The sequence below is a fragment of the Saimiri boliviensis genome, chromosome 12, assembly GCF_048565385.1.
Source record: "Saimiri boliviensis isolate mSaiBol1 chromosome 12, mSaiBol1.pri, whole genome shotgun sequence".
NCBI lineage: Eukaryota > Metazoa > Chordata > Mammalia > Primates > Cebidae > Saimiri > Saimiri boliviensis.
Window position 1 is genome coordinate 81,291,698 of NC_133460.1, and position 25,847 is coordinate 81,317,544.

Below are 25,847 nucleotides of genomic sequence, written 5' to 3' on the forward strand. Positions count from 1 at the left end.
GGCAACTTTGGAATCCCTAGAAAGCAATGTAGAATGTGCAACTAAGAATTCTCCCACCGGAGGGGCAAGTAAGCTGGGACACTCATCCACACCTCCTGTCAGGCACTGGTTGAGGGCAGCAACTCTGTGTGTTAATTCTCCAGTGCTTTCAGCCTGTCCTGTAAGAGGGCAGAGAAAGCTCCAGGTGCTAGAGGAAGCTCTTGGGCTGAAAGACACAGGTGCTGACAGGTAGGGTCCAGCCAGTGAACACAGAAATGTAAAGGGCTAGGGGGACACTGGCAGGGAACCAACAGTGTCTGCTGCTCATGCCAAGGAGATGATACCCAAGGAGACTGCAGGCCACAAGCAGTCACAGCACCTGGCTGTATATAGTATCTCACAACTGTATTCCCACCCAGTTCAGGGTTCTGGATTTTGCAAAACAAAAGCAAAACAAAAATGTGTGTGCTATTTGGGACATACACTAAAAACTCATTTGCTATTTATCTGAAATTCAAAGTGAACTGGGCATCCTGTATTTTATCTGGTAACCCCAACCCAACTACCTAGTGCTCTGGGTGAATGCTACCTTCCCCAATTTATAATTCCCTTTTGCCACACCCCCGATAACATGATGATACCATTGAAAAACAGAATATAGTTCAGGGGCACAGATCTGGCAGTTCTTTTTTTCTTCTTTTTCCAGATAGGGTCTTCCTCTGTCGCCCAGGCTGAAGTGCAGTGGTACAATCTCAGCTCACTGCAACCTATATCTCCCAGGCTCAAGCGATGCTTCCACCTCAGCCTCCTGAGTAGCTGGGACTACAGGTGCATGCCACCACACCTAGCTAATTTTTTTGTACTTTTTGTAGAGACAGAGTTTTGTCATACTACTTAGGACAGTCCTGAACTCCCAGGTTCAAGTCATCTACTGCCTCGGCCTCCCAAAATGTTGGGATTACAGGCATAAGCCACCCCTCCTGGCCTATTTCTAATACTCTTAAAGTACTTGTAACCTTATTATTGCAACCAAGTCCAAAAAAATAGTGAAATCAACAATGCCGTCAGTATCTAACTAAAGTCCCAGGGACAATTATGAAGAAGTCAAAACCCAATTTTTAATAACATGAGTAGATGGTCAGCCTAGCATAGTAACTAAAAGCCAGGGCTGTGAAGTCAGATTCTCTGAGTTCAACTCTTGGCTCCGCTATGTTCTGGTTGAGTGACCTCTGTAAAGCCTCTATTTCCTCATCTATAAAATGAGATCATGATGGTCCTTACCTAATAGGTTATTGTAAAGATTAAACGGTGTGTACCAGATAGAGCATTATTGATAGATTTCAACAAATGTTAGCTATTCAAAATTAATAATATCAAGAACGGTTTCAGGAGATAAAAATTTACCAGGGTTCTTGTTTACCTGCCTTTGCAACTGTACATAAATACTTCCTGGAAGGTCAGCACTGACTCTGGTCATTGCTCCTATTCTAGCTCCATAATCTGTCCCAAGATATGACCCTGTCTACTAGGGCTGGTTGAAGACCATTTAGAAGGGGATAGTCTCTCAGCAATGGTTCAAAAAGCCAGATTATCCAGGAAATCCCTGTTGAGCAGCTCCAAAGACCCTGCTGGGCATCATTCCTGCCACACTTGCCTTTAGAAATATATGGTTCATTGTCAGGCAGCTGGTGAGCACCAGGAGCAGTGGTCTCTGGTCTGGGTACTGGGACAGGGGGCCTGCTGGCCAGGTCCACGGAAAAAGCCTCATCTTCATCCACTGTGTAATAAACATCTTCTTCCTGATCAAGATGGCATAGATCTCTCTCCAGATTGGTCATTCCCATGCTGTTGCCTAGAAACGCAGAGAAAGGTGACTGAAAGCAGCGGCCAAAAAAACTGGGTGTTTGCCAGTCACAAAAGCAGAGTGAGGGACCCTACCTTGTTTTCTCAGTGCTGCCCTCTGCCACGGACTTTCCCCAGTATCGCTTCCTGTACCATCTGCTCAGAACACCATGCAAAGCAACTGAGAAAACACTCATGCCACCTTCATTGACACCCAGCGATGCAGTGCAAGGACATGAGCACAAGGCTTTATCATCTCTGTTTTACTCCTGGGATTCAGTTATTCATCCCATTAGAACTAGGGAAAGTCCTAGATAAGACTAACTGTCAAAGCCCTAGTTAAGAAAGGTGGGGCGTTCACTGCCGACTGTCCAATAAAAGTGATACTTCTTATCTAGGGCTTGAAACAGACTGCCCAGGACTCTCCTCTCAGGAAAACCTCTCATTCTAGAGTGGGGGTCAGAACACATTTTTTAAAGATCCAAATAGTAAATATTTCAACCTTTGAGGCCATAAAGTCTGTTGCGGGTACTCAACTCTGCCCCTGTGACATGAAAGCAGCCATAAACAATACTAAATAAATGGTCACATTGTGTTCCAATAAAACTTTATTTACAAGACAGTCAGCTGGCTGGGCTGTGGTTTATCTGCCACTGCTTTAGAGTTTTTTCCTTCCTCTTCACTGTGAAAACTGCTTTTGTCCCCTTGAGTCCCATCCTCTTAGCACTCTGCTTTCTATATCTACTTGATTAACGGACCCCACCATATATTGTAAACGATTGGACAGGGTTAAAGAATGACTCATGCAATTTAACAACCTCTATCTTTGAAACCTTCAATAATAATAACAACAATAATAAATCTTTATCAACTGCTTGTTATATGCATGGTGGTGCTCTGAGACTAATGTGTACTAACTCATTTAATTATCACAATATTTATCTCATTTTACAATGGAGGAAACTGAGCCCCAGAGGAGTTGAGTAACTTGCCTAAGGTGTTCCAGCTAACTGGATGGGACAATTGAGAACAGATCAGAGTTCACATTCCTAGCCACTAAATAACACAGCCTCAACTTAGTAATCTTTGTTTATGTTCCCCTCCTTTACCAGCAAGTAGAGTCTCCTGAAGGCATTCATCAGAGCTTATTTTTCTTTTTATCTCCAGCCCCAACATCCAGAACAGTGCTTTGCACATTGTAAGTACTCAATAAATTGTGGTCAGATAAAAGCAACATACGCATCTCAAAAGAGGTCTTGCTAAAGCCAACTTGTTTACCCAAATAAGTGTCTCCATTAGTTGGAACTCCTGGACCACCTCTAAAGGACTGATGGGGGAGCTCAAGGTAGAGAAGTAGGGGGAGACGCAGTGCCTTTATTCACATCACATGCCGTGTATGCAGCAGCTCATTGCTTGACAGTAACAACCCTCAAAGTCAGAGTACCAGACAACGTCTTGCATTTGTTTCTTTCACTCTTGGCTTCCCTGCTCATGGCTACCACTCACCTTCTAAAAACTTGCGGATCATAGAGTCCTTAGTGGCCCGAGAGAAACCGTCTCCAGGGATTGGGTTAGATGTACTGGCCTGAAGCATTTCAACATCTAGAAGGAAAAGGAGACTAGGAAAGTTATATATTCTCCTACACAGGCAAGGAGTTTACAGATGGAACTATGAGGTTTGGTGACTCTCTTAAGAGATTCAAACATTCACCAATCTATCCATCCCTCCATCCATCCACCTACTCAAGGACACCCAGTAAGTGTGGGGCATGAAAGAGAGCAACATGCACAACCCTCAGGCTCTTCCTTGCACCACAGGTCTCAAAAGGTAAAGATGCTTATTTGCTTCTGAAATAATAGGTTTAATTTTGAAATACTACATCATTGCACTATTACAGAAAAAAAGGAAGTAGTAACAGGGAATAAATTGTGTTATAAATATGTGCATACACACACACACACACGCACACATGCACACACATATATATATATTAGAAGCAGGGTCCCAGGCTGGAGTGCAGTGGATATTCACAGGCACAACCACAGGACACTGCAGCCTTAAACTCCTGGCCTCCAGCCATCCTCACACCTCAGCCTCCCAAGTAGCTAGGATTACAGGCATGCACCACCATGCCTAGTTTACAAATTGTGGTTTATTCAAACAATGGAACATTATACAACAATCAAAAAGAATGTATTGAAGCTATTTCTATCAACATAGTTACCTTTGAAAAACAATATTGAGTGAAAAAGTTACAGACAGGTGTTATGGTATGATATTGTTTACATAAGGTTCTAACCTATAAAAATATAGTATAAATTGTGTATGAATTCATATATATGCAGTATGCACATAAATATTCTGGGAATGATAAATATTGAGTAAATACCTCTGGAGAGGGAGGAAGGATAACTGGATTCTGGAGGGGGTTAGTAGGGAACTATAATTGGAACCATATTATTTAATTAAAAATTTTTTGAGACAAAAAGGAATAAAAAGGAAATATATATTCTTGAAGATTCTGATGAATCTGAAGACTCAGAATCTTCAAAAAATATATTTTAGATGATTAATATGCTACCCAAAAAGGGCAAAATAAGAATCTATTTTTGTATTTGTTTATATATAAAAAAGAAACTGGCCAGCCATGTTGGCTCACATCTTTAATCCCAATACTTTGGGAGGCCAAGGCAGAAGGATCTCTTGAGCCTAGGAGTTCGAGTCCAGCCTATGCAACAAAGTGAGACCCCATCTTTACAAGAAAAATAAAAAATAGAAAAAATTAGCTAGGTATAGTGGAAGAAAATTTTCCACAGAAGCAAGAGCATCCCTGGCTGGGCCTGGCATGCTGACATAGTAAGGATGCAGACTTCCACTCCAGTAGAAAGGGGTACTATAACCCGTTTCCCAATGTGCGCATTTTGGAGGGCGTTAAAGAAAGAACTTAAAAAGAGAAACAAAAAGGCTAGGCATGGTGATTCACACCTGTAATCCCAGCACTTTGGGAGGCCGAGGCAGGTGGAATGGTTGAGGTTAGGAGCTCAAGACCAGCCTAACCAACATGGCGAAACCCTGTCTCTACTAAAATACAAAAATTAGCTGGGTGTAGTGGTGGGTCCCTATAATCTCAGCTACTCGAGAGGATGAGGCAGGTGAATAGCTTGAACTCAGGAGGCAGAGGTTGCAGTGAGCTGGGATTGTGCTATTACACTCCAGCTTGGGGGACAGAGCAAGACTTTGTCTCAAAAAAAGAAAGAACAGAACAGAAAAGAACAAGCGAATGAGCGCCAGTAATGAGACTTAGGAACATCAAGACTCCTTGCACCAAGAAGTACATCATTTCTATGGCATTCTTGCCAAAAGTTCATAACCTCAGCCCAATCATAGGAAACATCAGACGAACTCAAACTGAGGGGCATTCTACAAAATAACTGATCAATGCTCTTCCAAAGCATCAAGACAATGAAAGACTGAGGAACTGTTCCAAACTGAAGGAGACTGAGAAGAAATAACTAAATGCATTATAAGATCCTAGAAAGGTTCCAGAGCAGAAAAGGAACATCAGCGGCACAACTAGAGAAATTTGAACAAGGTCTATAATTTAGTTACAAGTACTGTACCAATGTTATTTCCTGGCTTTGGTCATTGTACCATGGTTATGTAGGAGGTTCATATTAAGGGAGCCTGGGTGAAAGGTATGCAGGAACTTTGGTGTTTTTGCAACTTGTCTCTCTAAGTCTAAAAGTATTTCAAAGATAATTTTTTATATGTATGAAAAGGAGAGGAGGAATCACTCTAGCGAAACTAAATAATCATAGCTCCTGTGGATGATTCAGTAATCCTCCTTCCTGTCCACCTGCACTATCAAGCTAAGTACCTTCCAATGACACTGTGGTACAGATGTATGTGGATACGATGATCAAGGTGGTGCTAAATGAACCACTTGCGAAAAACAAACACTTTTGCATTATAGTCATGCCTTAACTGGTGGTTAAGAGCATGACTTCGGAAGCAACAATGTAGACTCGGCTAAATATCAGCTCTGTGACTTGGTAGAGTTATTTGGCCTCCTTGAGCCTCCGTGAGAGTGTCTCACAGGATGATTAGAAGCTTGGTCATTAGGATCAAAATGCATAGGTTCTAATTTTGTTTTTCTCACATCTGGCTGTATGACTACACTCCCACCAGTCCAACACCAACCAGTCTTTTTAGGTTCAATTAAACATTCAGACTCACAAGATAACCCTGGGCCAGGCGTGGCACCAGTCTACTCAGAAAGACATAGGACACAAGCTAGCAGGGCAGCGCCGAGAGCTGATCTTCCTTTGAGTAGTCCTTGCACCTGACCAGCAGCTCAGATGCAAAGAGACAAGATCCATAGCAGGCCATGCTGGTGAAAAACCTCACAACCTATAAGAGCAACTTCTCATAGCAACTCCAGAGGCATGGCTTCTGGGGTCCCAGTGAGAGAATTGCCAGAGTCAAGGCCCTCAGGAAAGGCCAAAGAATGGTGTCCCTTTCAGTATTTCTAGTTCCTGTACAGATCCTCCCAGTTCCAGGTGCAATTTACCAATCAGGAGCCATTTTTATTGTAGGCAATGTTGCCTGGAAACATAGTTGACATTTGCCTCTTATCAGGTTACCGGGGTAACAGAGCTAGGAAGTCAACCGAAGGTCAAAATTTTATGCAGAAAGGGAAATGATAGCTATTATATTTTCTCTTTGCCCATAATTATCTGGGGCCAAGTTTTTGAAATCCTCTCAGCTTCTCTCTCTTCTTATCTGTAAAATGGTGATAATAATAGTACGTATCTCATAGGTTAGTCATGAGTATTAAATTAGGAGCTTGCCAACTGCTGAGCACAGTATCTAGCACATAGGAAGTGCTAAAGGAATGCTAGCTACTATGATTACTATTACTATTATTTTTTTTATTAAATTCTATACCCAGGCTAATGTCCTAAACAGAGACCAATTCAAAAAAGAGGATTCAATTAACACTTCTTTAACCAGGACCTTTATTTGTTTGACCTCAAGTTTTCTGCCTTCAAAGTAATAAATGCTTACAAATTGATTGTATTATTTGAATTTCCACACATATTCTCAAATACTTCATAGATTATATTTAGCCTAGTAAAAACTATGCCTACTCAATATGTTTATATTTGAATATACCTAAAGCAAGGGAGGAATCTTCAGACAACAAACATCAATTCTTTGCAATGGAATTATTTATGGAAATCTGACTCACAGATGAGCCTGGCCAGGTGCATTTTCTTTATCGTGGCTTCTGGACACTAAGTACTGGCTCGACAAAGCCAGCAGGCTTCTTCCCTTCTTTGTGAAGACTCTGACCCTGTGGTCCAGCTCAGACTTGGAGGTCCCATGCCCGTTTGCCTGACACTTCCCTGACGCCCATCACACTCTTTATTAGTGGCTCAGCAGTGAACACCAAGGGGCAATTCCAGCAGCTCTTTCACCCCTGCTGGCCCCACTCCATGCAGCCAGGACCACAGGGAGAGGCCAACCATCAGGGCAGAGCCTAAAGCCAGAAGATCTGAGGCACAGCTGGAAGAACATGATGGGAGCAAGGGTGCAGGGAGGAGGAGCTGGGAGGGTGGTCTGCAGACACAAGGGAAGACCCGAAGTCAGGAGTAAAGGCACTGACAAGGGCTAGAGCCAACTGAACAGATTGCAGGGAGGGAACACACTTAAATCAGAGAAAGGCAGCCGCTGAAACCAGGCAATTAATAAAGGCTCAGGTGCTGGCCACTGAGCAACCAATGTAGGTCGGCATCACAATCAGAAGCATGGACTTTGATATCATGGAGACCTGGGTTCAAGCCCTGCCTCTAACAACTACGAGCTCTGTGTCCTTGGGCAAGTCACTTGACATCACTAAGTTTCTAGATCTCTATCTGTAAAGTGAGGATAAGTAACAGTACCTACCTCACATGATGATCATTCAGGCCAAAGGAGATGTGTAGAAAATGCTTACCAGTAGTGCCAGGCACTAAATTTTCATGGTTACCATTATTATTATATTGTGGCAACTTAGTTGGTATGTTAGTTTTCTATGGCTGCTATGACACATTACCATTTAAAGCAACATAAATTTGTTATCTTACAGTTCTGTGGCTCAGAAGTCTGAAAGAGGTCTCACTGAATCAAGATGGAGGTTTTGTCAGGGCCGCATTCCTTTCTGGAAGCTACAGAGGAGGAACTTCTCCTCGCCCTCTCTAGACTCTAGAGGCCACCTGCATTCCTGAGCACTAGGCTGTCTTCTGCCATCTTGAAGCCCAATGTTGGGCAGAAAGCTTGGCTGAACTGAGTCCTCCCCCGGATGTCCTCTCTCTGGTCTGTTTCTGACTCCCTCTTCCACTTGTAAGGACCTTTTTGATTATACTGGGCTCACCAAGATGATCCAAGATATTCTCGGTATCTAGAAGTCAGTGGATTAGCAACCTTGATTCCATCCGCAATCTTAATTCTCCTTTGCCATGTGACCTAGCATATTTACAGATTCAGGGGCATTATTCTGCCTCCCAAGATAGACCCAAGTATCAGGCACAGTCAGCTTGCCATGAATCTCCTTCCCATACTGGGCCAGTGAAGGGAAGAGAAGACAGGAATTAGGGCACTCTCAAGTGAGTCCATCATGTTTACACATAGACTGGGCAGCCTTGTTCTTATATAGATGCTACTGAGTCTCTAGATGTGCACTGTCTTAAATGAAGTTACCTAAAAATGATCTTTCCATTTATATTATAAAGAAAATGATTTTTGAAAATCCTTAGTTGAACATAAATATCTCTGTAGACCAGGAACAGCAGATACCATACACGGGCCTCCATGTCCCTATTCCATTTTCATGGCAAACATCACTAACCAATCATAACATTCTTTCTGTCCTTCTCAACACAGCACCCAGGCACTCAATACTGGAGCCAGTAATTATTACAGGTGCGGTGGCTCATGCCTGTAATTCCAGCACTTTGGGAGGCCGAGATGGGAGGATCACCTGAGGTCGGGAGTTCAAGACTTGCCTGACCAACATGGTGAAACCCTGTCTCTACTAAAAAATACAAAAATTAGCAGGCTGTGGTGGTGGGCACCTATAGTCCTAGCTTCTTGGGAGGCTGAGGCAGGAGAACCGCTTGAACTGGGAGACGGAGGTTGCAGTGAGCCGAGATTGCACCAAGGCACTCCAGCTTGGGCAACAGAGCAAGACTCCATCTAAAAAAAAAAGAAAAGAAAAGAAAAAAGAAAGGAAAAACTAGGCTAGGTGCAGTAGCTCATACCTGTAACCCCAACACTTTGGGAGGCTGAGGCAGGTGGATCACCTGAGGTCAGGAGTTTGAGACCAGCCTGGCCAACATTATGAAACCCTGTCTCTACTAAAAAAAAAAAAAAAAAAAATTAGCCAGGCCTGGTGGCGTGCACCTGTAATCTCAGCTACTCAAGAGACTGAGGCAGGAGAACTGCTTGAACCCAGGAGGTAGAGATTGCAGTGAGCCAAGATCACGCCACTGTACTCCAGCGGGGGAGACAGAGCAAGATTCCATCTCAGGAAAAAAAAAATAAAAAGAAAGAAAAAAATACTGGCCAATTGGCACTGCCATGTGAAATTACTTTTAAAATGCTATTTTCCATACCACCTAATTAGGCACTAAGTCCTAGTAGCAGCAGATAGTACCTTTATAATAATACATTTTTTAAAAGGTACCTGTTTACTTAAAATTAATGAGTGATAAGACCCTTTCAAGCTCTAAATATGACGACCCCATGTGTACACACAACCCTGGCCTACAGTGAACTACACAGAAAATTTTGTAAGTGAAGGGGAGTCTGTTTCTAGACAAAGAGTATTTTGTGAGGGAAATCAGAACAAATCCCTGCATTCCTGAATGCTCAGGGTTTGTACTTCAGATCTCAACTTGCAAATTAAAAATAACCCAAAATGCACTGAAACCTGCTGGTCTGAGAAGAAAGTGCAAAGTTCTTTCATTTCAGCAAAGAAAAACAACAACAATGACAAGGAGAGTCTGGGGTCACAGCCTCCTCCTGGAAAAGCCAGCTATAGAGTCACACTGCACTGGATTTAAGGAGTCAATCAGAAAGAGTCCACTCCTGGAATGCAAGAAGCTTGAACAGAAGGGAGAACACCCAGGCAAGCACTTAATTAAGGAATGAATTAAGAGCAATAGTGAATTCTCAGACACCCATATGATACTCCTTGTGGGGCACAGACTACTTAGCTGCAGCAGAAACTCCATCCAGATTATATGCTGTTAATTTAATAGAAAACCAAGTCCGAGTATATAATACAGTGAAATGTCAGCTACTGAAAGTCTGTTCTTCTAGAAAGGCTTTCAAACCCTGAAAGTAGGCCAAAAGAATTTTTGTTTTCCCCAGCAAGAATCTTTTGTGGCCAAAAAGAGAGCCATAGAGCAAGAAGCATTGTAGTCAAACGTTTGAAGATCACCTGAAGCCTAACAGGCCAGTTTGTCGCCAGGGAGAATGGTTTGACTGACCATGTCAATTAAAAAGTCCAGCTTTTCTATACCTTAAAGAAGAAGTAATGGGATGGAAGAGAGAGAAGGACACACGGACACACGCACACACACACACACACACACACACACACACACGAGTGATGGTTAATTTATTTTATTTCTTTGAGACAGGGTCCCACTCTGTCACCCAGGCTGGAGTGCAGTGGTGCAATCACAGCCCACTGCAGCCTTGATTTCCCAGCTGATCCTCCCATCTGAGCCTCCTAACTACAGGCATGCACCCCCATGCCTGGCTAATTTTAGAGATGGGTTTTTGCTGTATTGCCCAGGCGGATTGACTGTGGACTCCCATACTCAAGCGATCTGCCCACTTTGGCCTCCCAAAGTGCTGGGATTACAGGTGTGAGCCACCATGCCTGGCCTGTGATGGTCAGTTTTAGGTGTCAACTTGACTTTATTAGAGAATACCTAGAGTGAGGGTGTTTCCAGAGAGGAGCATGTGAGTCTGAGTGGAATACATAGAAAAGATCCACCCCCAATGTAGGCAGGCATCATCTAACCAGCTGAGGGCCCTAACAGAGCAAAAACAGACAAAAGGTGAATTGGTCTCTCCCCAGGAGCTGGCACACACTGGCATACACTCTTCTCCTGGTTGACATCAGAACTCTAGGCTCTCCGCCCTTTGGACTTCAGGGCAGTACACTGCTCTCCCCTTGGGATCTCAGGCTTTTGGCCTCAGACTGAGAGTTACACAATCAGCTTCCTCGTTCTGACGCCTTTGGACTATGTGCTTTGGACTTCTGAGTTGATGTTGGAATGAATTAAGACTTTTGGGGCAACTGGAATGGAATGAATGTATTTTGCATGTGAGAAAGACATGAATTTTGGAGGCTAGGAGCAGAATGCTATGATTTGAATGTGTCCCTCAAAATTTCATGTGTTAGAAACTTAATCCCTCCATCCTCATGAATGGATTAATGTTGCTATTGTGGGAGTGGGTTTGTTATCATAAGAGTGGGTTTGTTATCACGAAAGTAGCTTTGTTATAAAAACGAGTCCTCTCTGCCTCTCCTGCTCTTGCTCTTTTGCCATAGGAATACTTTCCACAGTGTTATAATGCAACAAGAATGCCCTCACCAGATGCCAGCACCGTGCTCCTGGACTTCCCAGCCTTCAGAATTGTGAGCTAAATAAATTTATTTTCTTTATAAATCACCCAGTCCATGGTGCTCTGTTATAGCAACAGAAAATGGACTAAGTAAGACACACACACACACACACACACACACACACACACAAGAATAGCAGTCTAAAATTAGAAGGCATTGGCAATGAAAAAGGAGCTGAGGATAAATAGGAGAAGCTGCAAACAAGTTTTGTGGTTTTCTTATGCAGACAAATGCCTCAATACAGGACCCCTGGTAGGCACAAGACCCTCTGCCATGCAGGAGTTAGTCTATGGGATGCATTTGTGGTGCTGTGCAGTGAGTCACATGTGGTAGCCCACCTGAACACAGCCCCACCTGCATTCCCAAAGCAGTGTCCTTTTCCTCCCTTCATAGCGCTGTCACAGTTTGTGGTTATATATTCTGTTATATGGTATTTTTGTTTAATATCCAGCTCTTTCACTAGAATGTACGTTCTGAAAGGCAAGTTTCCTGCCAGCTTGTTTACTGATTCATCATCACCTGGCACGATGTGATTTAAACACATGAGAGCTTCGATAAATATTTGTTGAGTGAATTGAATGAACAAACTAATAAAGGCAAAACAAATGTACACACGAATATGAAGGCATTTGGGCTTTCTGAAGGAAACTGAGCATTTGCCAAGCTGAGAAAAGAGAAAGGCAATTTAGGCAGAAGGAACAGCACAGTCAAATGCATGGGTGCATGAAAGAAAAGGCAGCTTGTAGTGACCAATGGAGTTACTGCCACCAAGATGTCCCACAGTCGGAGACACTAACAGATGTCTCAATACCACCTCTCAGGTAGGTGGGGTCTTTGCATTGGAATATTGACACACTATTCCACCCACAAAGTTGAGAGTTACATCTTATTTTCTGGTCTCTCAAATTCAAGAAATGGTTGAACACCTATTGTGTACAGCACTGGGTTGGGCACTGTGGATGATACAAAGCTCTAAGACATGCCTCCTATCGAGGCCAGGAGAGGGTAACCAGAGAAACATGTATATAACGAGAGCCCAAGGGGATGTGTGTGCAGGTTCCAAGGAAAGTGTGACCTGCAAGCTGTGAAGGTTCAGGCGGGAGCAAGGCTGCTGCTGGTGATGGGGATTTTATCTTTTTAACATTAAAACATTCAATCCAGCATGCTTTCACTAAGTCCCTATGTCCCCAACACAGTTCTTGTATTTCTGGAGGAGCAGAAAGCAATAGGAAGTCAGGAAGTACCTTGAGCTCATCTCCCTGCTTCCCAGTGGGGTCTGTCCTTGCAGATAAGAACTCATGCTATGCACCCAGGCCCACTGGCCTAGAAGCATCTCTTGGCTCTACTTGCCAGAATCTTCCCAAAATGGATAGCAGGAGGATGACAGAGCCTCAGCAGGAGGAAGGGAGGCTCCTGAGATAAAAGGGTACAGATAGGAGAGGCAGCATGTTTCATAAGCAAACCAGTAATTTATTCATTTTGCATACAAATCGTCCTTCTGCTGGTTTCAGATCTATGGGGCTGGGCCGTGAGGTCCTTCACAGTCCCCAGGTGTGCCCCCAGCTCAGACAGAACCCAGCTTGCAGACAGGGGCTGTAATCAGAGAGCTCAGGTAAAGAAAACACTGCTGGAAGTAATCTGTTACAAAGATGCCAGTTACCAAGGAGGTTGCTAAGGGAAGCCGGCAAGTTAGCTAGAGCTAAGTCAGCTCTCCACTACATAAACACTTGAGCTACAGAATCATGAGGTAGGGATCAGGGGTTCAGAAGAAAAGTTCAATACAGGGTAACATGAAGCAGAACAGCCCTCTGGGATTGATTAGTGAGTCTGCAGTTTCTAACAGCAAGATGATAACGCCTTTCTCCTTTTGCTCCATTCTCTTTACGGAAGAAAATTGAGGCTTTCAGGTATTGAAGCTACAACCCACAAAGCAGATTATCTTGGAAACAGACTGGACAAGGGCCTCCCAAAACTGGCTCCCAAGGCTTTTCTACCCAGAGCCTCAGAGAGGTGACCAGTGACTGGGCAAGATTTCAACATAAAATGAATTACCTAGGTCCAGGGACCACCAGGACCACCATATCTCCAAGGTAAGGGCAGGGGCCAAAGAACTAAGTGAGAAAAAGATGAGGAGATAGTAAAAACACCCGCAGACATTTGCCTTGAGTTTTATTTAATGTTTGCGTAAGCTTGTCTTTAATAAAGACATTTTATCTCTTACATAATAAGGTGTGGAAGTTGGTGCTTTAAATACGTGGGGTCTTTTTTTTTTTTCTTTGAGACAGGGTCCCATTTTGCTACCCAGGCTGGAATGCAGTGGTGCAATCACGGCTCACTGTATCCTGGAATGCCAGGCTCAAGCAATTCTCCCACCTGAGCTTCCTGAGTAACTGGGACCACAGGCATGTGCCACCATGCCAGCTAATTTTTTTTTTACTTTTTGTAGAAATGAAGTCTTGCTATGCTGCCCAGGCTGATCTCGAACTCCTGAGTTCAAGCAATCCTGCCACCTCGGCCTCCCAGAATGTTGGAATTACAGGCATGAACCACTTTGCCCAGCCCATCTGTGGGGCCTTGATAAAAAAATTCTCAAGAGAATTGGGAGCAAAGTTGAATATTTGACAACAAAGACATGTAGTTACCACCTGGTGGCAGCATATCTAAACTAAAGACTGTGAGTGTGATGTGTGTGTGTGTGTGTGTGTGTGTGTGTGTGTGTGTATGTATACATCCACCCAAGCAAGTTCAGGGGAAGGAGAGATTAGAGCAGAATTGTACAATCTCAAGGTCAGAATCCAGCATCTCTCCCCAACCCCACTTCAATTAACACTGAGAGCGTCCCCTATAACCTTCCAACTCAGGTGATTATCTAGGATTCTCTTTGGAGAAGCCACCTCTTTACCACCCTTTCCCAAACTCAAGTCAGAAACTTTTGTCCCAATAATAGTTAGGTGTTCGGCAAAGGCCTAAAGCCTGCCAGCCTATGATGTTTGTCCTGTGAGCGAGTCAATGAGTGAGTGAGTGAGTGAATGAACACAGCCTCATTTCCTTAATATGGTTATTTTCAGCCTCTAGGGTTACCACAGTCAATGGCGGGGCACTGATAAACATGTCAATCTAGACATTTAGAAATAGCTCCATCTCAGCATAAGTGTCCATCTCAGGGCTGGCAGGCCAGGAGAGCCCTATATTCCAGTGGGACAGCAGACAGATTTGCCTCTTGGGAATATGAAGACACAGATTCCTGGTCCAGTCCTCCCTTGATGGGACTTAAGTAAGTTACTAAATCTTGGAGCCTTAGTTTTTTTTCCTGTGAAACAGGGATAATTCTATCCACCAACTCTAGGACAGTCAGATGAGATCATATTGATATGGGCAGTCTGTGGACTTTTTTTTTGAGACGGAGTTTCACTCTTGTTACCCAGGCTGGAGTGCAATGGCGCGATCTCGGCTCACCGCAACCTCCGCCTCCTGGGTTCAGGCAATTCTCCTGCCTCAGCCTCCTGAGTAGCTGGGACTTCAGGCACGCACCACCATGCCCAGCTAATTTTTGTATTTTCAGTAGAGACGGGGTTTCACCATGTTGACCAGGATGGTCTTGATCTCTTGACCTCGTGATCCACCCGTCTCGGCCTCCCAAAGTGCTGGGATTACAGGCGTGAGCCACCGTGCCGGCCAGTCTGTGGACTTTCAAAGAGCTGCCAGATGTTTCAAGTTATTACTCTGCTGGGCGGTGCTGCAAATATGCATCTTAGATTTAGTGGTGTGTCCTCTATCCTACTTCTTTTATGAATTAAGCTGCCTTCTCACCTACAGAGCCACGGTTAGTAAAATAAATGATTCCTCCCCAGGTCCAAGTTGCTGCTGCTTCTGAGCCAGGAGGTAAGCGATTATTCTCAAGGTTAAACTTGACAGCCACAGAGACGAAAACACAAACCAAACCATGTCTAGAGTCAGAAAATTCAGAGTTCATATACTGGGGAAATAAAAATGTGGGCCACGCATCGTGGCTTACGCCTGTAATCCCAGCACTTTGGGAGGCCAAGAAAGATGGATTGCTTGAGCTCACAAGTTCAAGAGCAGCCTGGGCAACATCACAAAATCCCGTCTATGTGAAAAATACAAAATTTAGCTGGGCATGGTGGTTCACACCTGTAGTTCCAGTAACTGGGAGGCTTAGGTGGGAGGAAGGCTTGAGCCAGGGAGGTAGCTGTTATTGGGAGGCAAGCTTGCACCACCACACTCCAGCCTGAGCAACAGAGCCAGACCCTGTCTCAAAAAAAAAAAAAAAAAAAGGAAAAAAAGAAAAGAAAAATGTGGTGAGTTTCTTTTTCTCATGTAAAAAGAAGCCAAATTTGATAGCCTGCCTCCCCCTGGCAGCCTCCTTCCAGCTCCACGGCAACCAGAAGCCCCCTGGCCTGGGTGACTTTACAAGTTGCAGTTGGCTGCAAACCAGGCTAGCTCCACAGCACACTGCTGCCTTGGGAAGCCCTGGTAAACCTCATCAACCCTGCTGGGAGGGGCCCAGCACACCAGGAATCATGGGAGAGACACCTTTGGCACTCCCTGCAGGTTTCCAGTGCTGTGGTGGGACATGGCATGTGTTAGAACATCCAAGGGGGCCAATAAGTGCTAAGGCTCTGTTAGCGCTAAACTGCCAATAAAATAGGGCATTCTCTAATTGTCCAGCGGTTTCCTAGCAAAGACACGGGGCAGAAAGGATGATGTAGTCTCCAGATTCAAGGTACTGGTGGTTCTCCAAGTGTTCTTTTGTGAGTGAGTCTCTGTTCCACGGTGGAAAGTACTGGGTCCTACTCAATTCCCCGCCTGGCTCTCCAATACCCAGGAGAGATCCGTAGCTGAAATGTACTTATGCTCCAGAAATGCTTATTGCGTATATGGGTAGAAGGATGATGGGCAAGGCTAGGGGGCGCCAGAGGCTGTTTTGTTATCCAATATCTAGAGCTGCAGCTAGGGGAAGCATGGCTATAGAGGCCGGATGGTTTTTCCAAAAGGAATCACAACTAAAATGCATGGTGGTGGATAACAATTTCTGCCATAGTATAAAGAATATGGTCCTAATGACAGAGAAATCTGGATTCAAATCTGGGCTCTATCACTGACTGTGACACTGGGAATGTTCAACCTCTCTGTGCCTCCCTTTCCCCATCTGTAAAGTGCAGGTAATAAAAGCATCCTCATAGGGTAGTTTTGGATCAAGGGTATTAATGATAGGGAGGATGCTTTCTCTCCTCACATCCATGCCAAGGCACAGCTCATTCGGGAAGAGCTTCCACCAGCACTTCCAGCCCTCCCAGTTAGGTGCTGGAGGGGAGCTTTTACGGCTGTTTCTCCTGAAGGAGCAGCTGTCTGAGTAGCAAATGCCTGAGAACCACTGGACCACATCCCGCAGATGCTGGGGTCAGTGTCAAAGGCGTGCTGGCGTCAGAGACTGCCTCTGGCCCTCTGACCAACCTGTGCCTTCTCTCCAAGGCACCCTCTTGGTACCTGCTCTTCCATGAGCTCATGGATGGGAAAGGCAGGCCTGCCTCCCTGTGGGCCCAGGGCCCTACATCTTCTTTTCAGACTGAAGGCTGGTAATGCTCAATCTAGCCCATTCCAGAAATTCCCCCATCCATGATGCTGATACCTTGGTGGATACTTCCCTTTCTTGAATCTATTAACGAAATCCAGAGGGAAGGAGGGCTAAGTCTATAGTGGTGACTCTGCATACTTAGCATTTCATAGAGAATGATGGTGACACATGAATAAGCCTCTTAAGAGGGCCTGCTGTGTGTCCCCTGCTTCAACTCCAGTATGTGCATGGAGATCAGATCCAGTAGTACCTAGATCTGTGGTTCTCAAGGGTGGTGGCACTGCCCCGGGGGCATTTGGGAAGTCTATGAGGGTGTTTTGGGTGGTCACCAAGGAAATGGCATTTAGTAGAAAGGGGAAGGACCCTAGATACCCTGCTATGTGTGGGACACCCCTGCACAGTGAAGAAATGTTTCGTGTCCCTTGTGACTTCAAATAGTCCCCTAGACATACATATAAGTTTTAAAAAGTGAGTACGATGCATATTTATACCTATGTGCATACTTCTACAGTCTGTGTATATGTACATGTATGTGTGTATTTTTAAATTTAATGTCAGCAGATACTAGCAAAAATATGGACATATATACCTATTATTTTATTACTAATTATTATTAATGCCATATTGGTTGGGAGTCACAAGTCACATAGACTTCTCTCCACTCAGTTGTATATTCCTATTTTGTTTCAAGTTTAGGCACTGGAGGGAGCCTGTACTGCTCATTCATTTTTGTAAAAATGTACTGCTTTTGCAGTGGAACAAACAAGATAATAAAAAACGGACAAAGTTTGTTAAATAGTTTAAAAGAAAAATCGTGATCCTGGAGAATAATATTTTGAAAATCAGTTTCCTATATATTAATCCAATAAAATCACATTATCCCTCCACCCCAAAATCTGCTTATTAGTTTCTGAGCCTAGAACCTAAACTGTTTCACGTATAAACACATCTTATTTTTGCAAAACTTATTATTATTTTTTTTTAGAAATTCAATTACTGTGAAACTAGAAAGGAAATCATGAAGAGTGGTTCACCATCTAGGAAAATCTGGGGCCAGCGACAACACTGCTGCCATCATTTGAGCCACCAAGACCACAGACGTTGTCAGTCAACGTTTGAAGCCATAATGCTGCCAGTGATTCTAAGTGTGTCTCCATCTGACTATTTGTCATGACTTCTGGTGCAGGCATGCCTGAGCATGTCGTCTTCTCTTTCCTATTTCAATTAGGGCAGTATATCTGACTTCTGAGAATTTTATACATAGGTAGGTTATATAATATGTAAACCTCGTGTCAGAGTAGGAAAGGGGGAATATTACGAAACGTTTGTTTTAAAAAGGACCCACGGAGCCTGGCAGGGCTGAGAGCCACTGATTTGGCTTCTCAGATCACAAGGCAATGACTTCATCCATTCTGACTTCCAGATATGTGCTTAAACTCTCCCAGCAGTCACAGCAGAGGAAGTTTGAAGAAGGATTCTGCTTGCCACCACACATGACTCCAGCCCTAGCTTTGCGTAAAACAGGACCTTCATCTCTCCGGGGTGGAGTGAGGGGAAGCAGGGACTCCCCCAGCCGTCGTCAACTGGAATGAAAAAGCTGTTTCTCAGCAGTAAGGTGGAAGCAGAACTGGGCTGTGCTACTTACAGAGGTCTTCAGTGGCAGCTGGGACGAAGGCAGCCATGGACTCATAGAGATCCTCGTCACAGCCGGGGTTGAGTGAGCATTTCATGAGCAGGTCTGTGGAAAGGTGGGCCATGGACTCGTACACAGCGTCAGCCTCCTCCCCTTGCATCAGCTCTTCTTTAATGTGACTCTTGAGCATGTCCACCGTTTCCTGAAAGAGAAGGCAAGGCCCAGGGACTGAGGCAGCCTGGCTTTCTGTGTGGAACTTGGCCCCGGACAGCACTGTGGCCAGCAAAGGTTCCCGTGAGTCAGGATTGCAATTGTTTGTGTGTATCTCTATTTTCCCACCCAACTGAATGCTCCTTGAGGCCAGGCTTCCCATCTCTTTTAGTTTATTTCCTGTATTTTGTTTTAATCTTTGTATCTTCCTAAAACACTAAGCACAGAGTTAGGCACTCAAGAGATACTCACTGAATGTCCGGTGACCAGAGAATACAAATTAAAAATTACTTTCCTATGGCCAGGCATGGTGGCTCACACCTATAATCCAGGACTTTGGGAGGCCAAGGTGAGTGGATCACCTGATGTTAGAAGTTTGAGACCAGCCTGACCAACATGGCAAAACCTCATCTCTACTAAAAATATAAAAATTAGTGGGGCATAGTGGAGCATGCTTGTTATCCTAGCTACTTGGGAGGCTGAGACATGAGAATTGCTTGAATCTAGGAGGCGGAGGTTGCAGTGAGCCAAGACTGCACCAGTGCACTCCAGCCTGGGCAATAGAGCAAGACTCTGCCTAAAAACAAACAAACAAAAAGTTACTTTCCCATGAGCACCTATTAAATGTCAAGTACGATGGTAGGTTTTGCCTATCCCCTATCTGCTGTAATCCATTCCGCTACTGCTTGAGAAAGGCATAATATTCTCTAGTTTACAGATGAGAAAAACAAAGCTCACAAAAATCTAGTATCTTACTCAAGGGCTTGCAATCCTGATTTTTTTTTAATTGCATTTTCGGTTTTGGGGTACATGTGAAGAACATGCAAGATTGTTGCATAGGTACACACATGGCAGTGTGATTTGCTGCCTTCCTCCCCTTCACCTGTATCTGGCATTTCTCCCCATGCTATCTCTCCCCAACTCCCCACCCCTCGCTGTCCCTCCCCTATTTTCCCCCAACAAACCCCAGTGTGTGATGCTCCCCTCACTGTAAAAATGTGGAACGCTTCATGAATTTGCGTGTCATCCTTGCGCAGGGGCCATGCTAATCTTCTCTGTATCGTTCCAATTTTAGTATATGTGCTGCTGAAGCGAGCACAAGCAATCCTTATTTTTGATCTTTCTTCTACACTCTAGTGATTCCTCAAAAGAGAAAAAAAAAAATGACATAAAAAAGTGTGACCTTTACTGACTAGGCACAGAGAAATTCAAATGAGCCGAACAGGAATGCAGCTGAGGTGTTCTCATACTGTGCGTAGGCAGAGGTCACTCCACAGCTTGGCACAATATGCCCTGTTCCTTCCGCAGGCTCCTCCAAACTGTCAGAAACCCTGCGTTTCCAGGGGTTCTGGCCTTGGTTTTATGTCCTATGTGCCCAAAAGGAGAGATGGTCTGGTATGAAGTGTCCTGACATCACAAAGGTTTCTCTCCTGTCCCCCCTCACCATCCTGCCCCTCCAGGTGATTGTGAAGCCAGAGAGGTAACTTCTCTGAAACCCCTGCACAACTTTTCCTGGTAAGAAATGTTGGTGTTTCACAATCCTTATTTCAGCATCAACCCACAAAAAACCTCATTTTCACCACCACTACCCTAAGATAGCTAATCTTTTTTTTTTTTTTTTTTTTTTTTGAGATGAAGTCTTGCTCTGCCATCAGGCTGGAGTGCAGTGGCATGATCTCAGATCACTGTAACCTCCGTCTCCTGGGTTCAAGCAATTCCTCTGCCTCAGCCTCCCAAGTAGCAGGGATTACAGGTGTGTGCCACTACGCCTGGCTAATTTTTTGTATTTTAGTAGAGACAGGCTTTCACCATGGCCAGAATGGTCTTGATCTCCTGACCTCGTGATCCGCCTGCCTCAGCCTCCCAAAGTGCTGGGATTACAGGCATGAGCCACCGTACCCAGCCGATAGCTAATCTATTATTGACACTTTGTTAGTTTTCTCACAAGACCCAGTAAACCAAATGACAGTTTCGAAATGTTGTAAATTCAAGAGCTGGCCTTTGGTTTTGTTGTGGTGAAAAAAGGAAATGGGAATAGTTCTAAGAGGCCATAAGCAACACCAAGGGACAATCTTTTGGTCACAATGCTGAAGCTGCATCGGTTGAAGGTGACCATAGTGAGAAAGCAAAGATGATATGACCCAGATTAACTTCAGTGCACACTGAAAGTGCATCTTTAATCATCCCAGTTAAATATAACAGGATAACAAGCCCGGGCTTTAGCATCAAACTTGGTGCAAATCCTGTCTCTGCCCTTAACAGTTTGTAGCCCTAAGCACAATGACTTTATCTTTCTAAGCCCTTTTCCACTTTTGTAAAATAAGGCTTGCAATATTGTCAACTTCAAAGGATTGTGGTGGGGATTAAATGAGATGATACATTCTCAAATCAAATACATTCAATAAATACTAGTTACTACTATGAACACAGTAGATTCTTAATAAAAACAATTGGCATGGAAATGAAATACGACATTTGGTACATTGGTGACTGTAAGAAAAAGCTGAGTAAATATACCCAGACTGAGAGCACCTTTTAGCCTTATTTATGTCAATAATGCCCAAAACAAGGACTCATGCCATTCTATTCAAAACACTGATACACCTGTAAACACTGAGAAGTCCCCTCTGTGTGCCTCCCTGAATCACTGTCTTGTAGATTTTCCAACACAGAGCAGGGAGTTAAGTTTCTGGGGACATGTCAAGCTCCCTCCTGTCTGGAGGTCAAGTGAGGTTTGTGTTTATTGCTCCCTGTGAGGTCACAGCCCCATGCGAGAGGCTGAGCTATTCTCAGGTACCCTATGAGAGTCTGTGAAGAAGGAGGAAAACCAGGACGGATCAGGAAGAACAGCTGCTTCCCGGGCATCAGAAGCAATCCTGGCATGGGATAAGATGCAGACATGGGGTGCAATCAGCCTCAAAGAAGGACCCGGAAGTCAGTGTTCAAGGAGGAGCTGAGGGCCCCAAACCAGATGATCAGATAAAACTGGGTGTACCCGCCTGTCTTAAGATGGGACCCAGGCAGGGGGTTAGAAAGAGAGAGCAAGGCTGTCAGCGGGAGATGGGCCTCGGAGTTGCTGCCCTGATGCCTTTCCAGGTGCACAGCTTCTTGTGGTCTCTGCTAAAGAAGGACCAAGCCTAACACAGTTCACCTGGGCCTACAGGCCTATAGGTTCACCTGAGGCAGCTGGGAGCATCCCAGCAAGGTGCCTTGGAGGTAGGTGGGGAGGTGGGATAGGGTGGTCAGCCGCTACCTTCAGCAGATTCACTCTAGAAATGTTTCTGTAAATTCTTTGAAGGTTGAACCTCAGTGCTTTATAGAAATGATTCCCTTTTACCTTCAAAAGAACTCAATGACTGGAGCTATGATTATCTTCCTTCTGCATATTAGGACACTGAGAGAGGATATGTGACTTGCCCAGTGTCACAAGACCAACAAGTGTTGGTACAGGAATTTGGACCCAGGTCCATGTGACTCTAGGGCTCATTTCTTAAGCCCACACATACTGCCCACACCCAGAAGAGGCACATGAAGACATGCTAGAGATAAAATCTGTGGGTATTTTAGGTGGAAAGGCAGCCCTACAACCACAGAGCGCATTTCCACGCCTGGGCCCCTCCTGCCTTGACCTTACCACATACTCGTCGATGAACTGCCGCAGATCTCTGAAGCCGTGTTTCTCGGCGATGGTGTTGGGGTAGTGGCCGTGCTTGTTGGCCACGCTGTATGCCTGCAGGGCTCCCGGGCAGGTGAGCAACAAGGCAGTGAGGTTCTTCAGTCCATACTTGGCAGCAAAATGCAACAAGGTGGGCAGCTCTTCATTCCTTTGATCTGAAAATCGTCAAGGAAAATGGAATTGACAGATAAAAATAAAGGCACAGGGTGCCCTTCTTCATGGAGATGAAGCTGCCAAGACTAGCATGGCGACTGTAGGCACCCAGACATTACTCACTGCTTGATTGACCTAACATCTAACAGCTTCTTTCAGGACACCATGGAAGATCATGTCCTCAGGTGCAGAGAAAATAATTATTTTTTTTGAGATGGAGTCTCGCTCTGTTGCCCAGGCTGGAGTGCAGTGGTGCGATCTTGGCTCACTGCAACCTCTGTCTCCTGGGTTCAAGTGATTCTCCTGCCTCAGCCTCCCGAGTAACTTGGATTATAGGCATGCATCACACCCAGCTAATTTTTGTATTTTGAATAGAGATGGGGTTTCACCATGTTATCCAGGCTGGTCACATATTCCTGACCTCAAGTGATCTGTCTGCTTCTGCCTCCCAAGGTGCTGGGATTACAGCATGAGCCACCACGCCCAGCCCTAACATTTCAATTAATTAGCAAATCTAATAATTAATACCCTGCCATCTTCTCCAACAAGACTAGAAAATCCTGAGAGAAAGTACTAATTCGAAATGTGCTGACCTTTTTTTAAAGGCTTAAGTAGCAGCCACAAAGCACAATAGGAATCATGTTTTGAACTTCTCTGCCAAGTTCAGAGTGTATATTTTAAAGCTATTGTTTCATCCTCTTAGTCCTTATTCCTAATTTCATGATAAGTACACCAAGTAATCCTGGGTATGTTCCTTAGACTTTCCGCAGCCTTTAGGTCTCAACCAGAAAATACTTCCAGATTATCTCAAAAGGACCTGGGAGGGTTAGTAAGATGGTATTCAGTGGGATTCTTATTTAGGAGAGATTCTGAACATTGATCTTAATGCACACGAGCCCCACCAGGATGTCAGTTCATTCTAATTGGTGGGAAGCAAAGTACTCTAGAGAGGTGTTGGGTCCCCATGGACCCCTGCACCTACTGTTGTCTGAATATAGCAAGTTGAACTCAACCAAGAAAATGGACATGCTTGGGTCTGTGGAGCTAGGGACAAATCTCTTTTTTCATAAAGGTTTATTTTTAAGCCCAACAAGTTTATAGATATATAATATTTATATACAAATTTATATTTTTTAACATGACAAACCCAGACTTCTATTCCAAATATGACCTTTGGGATGAAGGGTCTGAAAACATTCCCATGATCCTAGATTGTCAGGCTATGAAATACTTTCCCCTAAGCTCCAAGCTTAACAGAGAATAGTCAAACTACAAAAGTGCCACAGGAACATTCCACAGTAGGAAAACGGGGAGAGGCAATACGCAAGAGAATCCCCCAGGAGGAGGCCTTGAAGGTCATGTAACCTCATCCTTATGGTTCTCTTAGGCTACAGAAGGATGGAATGTAGGCAGAGGGTAACCAGAGACTTGGGTCCCATCTGTGCAGTGCAACCATGGCATGCAGGAAGGGTGGTGTCCACAGAGACACTACAATGGGCAACCTGTCCAGAACGCCCAGCACCATCCCTGTGCAAGGGGTGTGACTCTCCCAGCTCCCAGCGTGTCCCATGTGCACAAGAGGCTGCTCTTCCCTCATTCAACAAGTACTTGTTTAGAGCCTATAGCAAGCCAGCCACCCAGGAACAGTTCCAGCCCTCACTGAGCTGACAGCCTAGCAAAGAAGACAGACACAGCTGAGGAGCGCTAGGACAATGGCCCCCAATGTGCTGGTGGTCAGGGGGTGCAAAGCAGGTAAATGGAACCTACTGGAGGGTTGGAGAAGGCCTTCCAGGGGAAATGCTACCTAAGCTGCTACAGGAAGTAAGAGAAGTTGCAGGTGAACAACAACCACAGCAGGGAGGAAGAACTGTCTTTCCATGAGTCTGTGGCAACAGACAGGTGAGAAAAGCTCATACCTCCTGCAGAGCCAAGCACAGAAAAGCCAAGAAGGAGTGTGGAGAGAGATGAGGGCTTGTTAACAGATTAAGCAGTTCGGATTTTATCTAGAAGGCAAGTGGGAACCTCCCTTGACAGAGTATATAGATTACCCGTTCCTCATACTATCCCTATGAGGAATAATCATAACAAGCTCCACTGGCTTACACCAAACTGATTTAAAATCACTCATTGCCTACTCCTCCGAAAGCCACCACATGTGTTTTGAGAAGGGGGTAAAGTATTCAGATTTGTAGTTTAGAAGAATGAGGCTACCCAGTGAAGAATAAGTCCTTATCAAAGGAGAGGTTATAGAGAAGGGACCCAGAAGAGTCCCAGCAGAAAGTAAACGCATATGTTGACAGGATGCTAATTTCCTGAGGTTTGACTGCCAACTTACTTGTCATCATATCTTCCTCTTCCAGCTGGTTGATTCCAAAGAGGTGCAGTCCACTTGCAGGGATATTGTTCTTCAGGGATTCGGTCAGCAGTTTGTCAAGGGTCTCTGTGTTGTAGGGCACAATTTTAAAGGCCTGAATACAAAAGTGAAGATGGTCAGATGTGAAATCCAGCTCTCTCTCATCCCACAGATTCAAGACTGATAAGCCTTGAGCAGAAATTACATGCCTGGAAAGCTCAGGTTTCCTTGCAATATCCTTACCTGACACATGAATTCCACAGGATTCGCAGCATTGGACAATAAATTCCCAATTTCTTCCATGTCAGTATAATAGCTGATAACGGTTTCACACACCACTAAGTCCCCGGAATATATCTTCAGAGAAACATTCCCAGATGAAAGGTCTGAACAGAAGAAAAGATACTATCAAAATTCCCAGGAAAAACAAGCATCCAGGGAAAAGTGGCTGTGAATATACACACTCCACCTGAGTGGCAAGGACACTAACTGGGGCCTGGAAGAAAGGTGTTGGAAGTGAGCTGGGGCTGCAGTGAGGGAAAGGGTGGAGGTGAGCTGGGGGTCAGTGAGGGAAAGGATGGAGGTGAGCTGGGGGGCAGTGAGGGAAAGGGTGGAGTTGAGCTGGGGTGGGAGTGAGGGAAAGGGTGGAGGTGAGCTGGGGGATGAGGGAAAGGGTGGAGGTGAGCTGGGGGTTAGTGAGGGAAAGGATGGAGGTGAGT

At 44.7% G+C, this 25,847-nt stretch overlaps 1 protein-coding gene and 1 non-coding gene across 2 annotated transcripts in view; both read right to left on the bottom strand.

Moving 5' to 3' along the window:
- PIK3AP1 (phosphoinositide-3-kinase adaptor protein 1) overlaps positions 1-25,847 on the bottom strand; it is a 129,811-nt gene that overhangs the window by 32,108 nt on the left and 71,856 nt on the right. Inside the window, exons 5-10 of the mRNA XM_039465380.2 lie at positions 25,372-25,514; positions 25,111-25,243; positions 22,581-22,777; positions 18,749-18,938; positions 3,328-3,423; positions 1,634-1,831 (exon numbers count right to left, since the gene is read on the bottom strand). Coding sequence (XP_039321314.2) covers positions 1,634-1,831; positions 3,328-3,423; positions 18,749-18,938; positions 22,581-22,777; positions 25,111-25,243; positions 25,372-25,514 — 957 coding nt within the window. The remainder of the gene's footprint in view (positions 1-1,633; positions 1,832-3,327; positions 3,424-18,748; positions 18,939-22,580; positions 22,778-25,110; positions 25,244-25,371; positions 25,515-25,847) is intronic.
- On the bottom strand, positions 19,939-20,045 carry LOC120362605 (U6 spliceosomal RNA). The gene has a single exon (XR_005578458.2). It is a non-coding gene; the product is annotated as a U6 spliceosomal RNA (small nuclear RNA).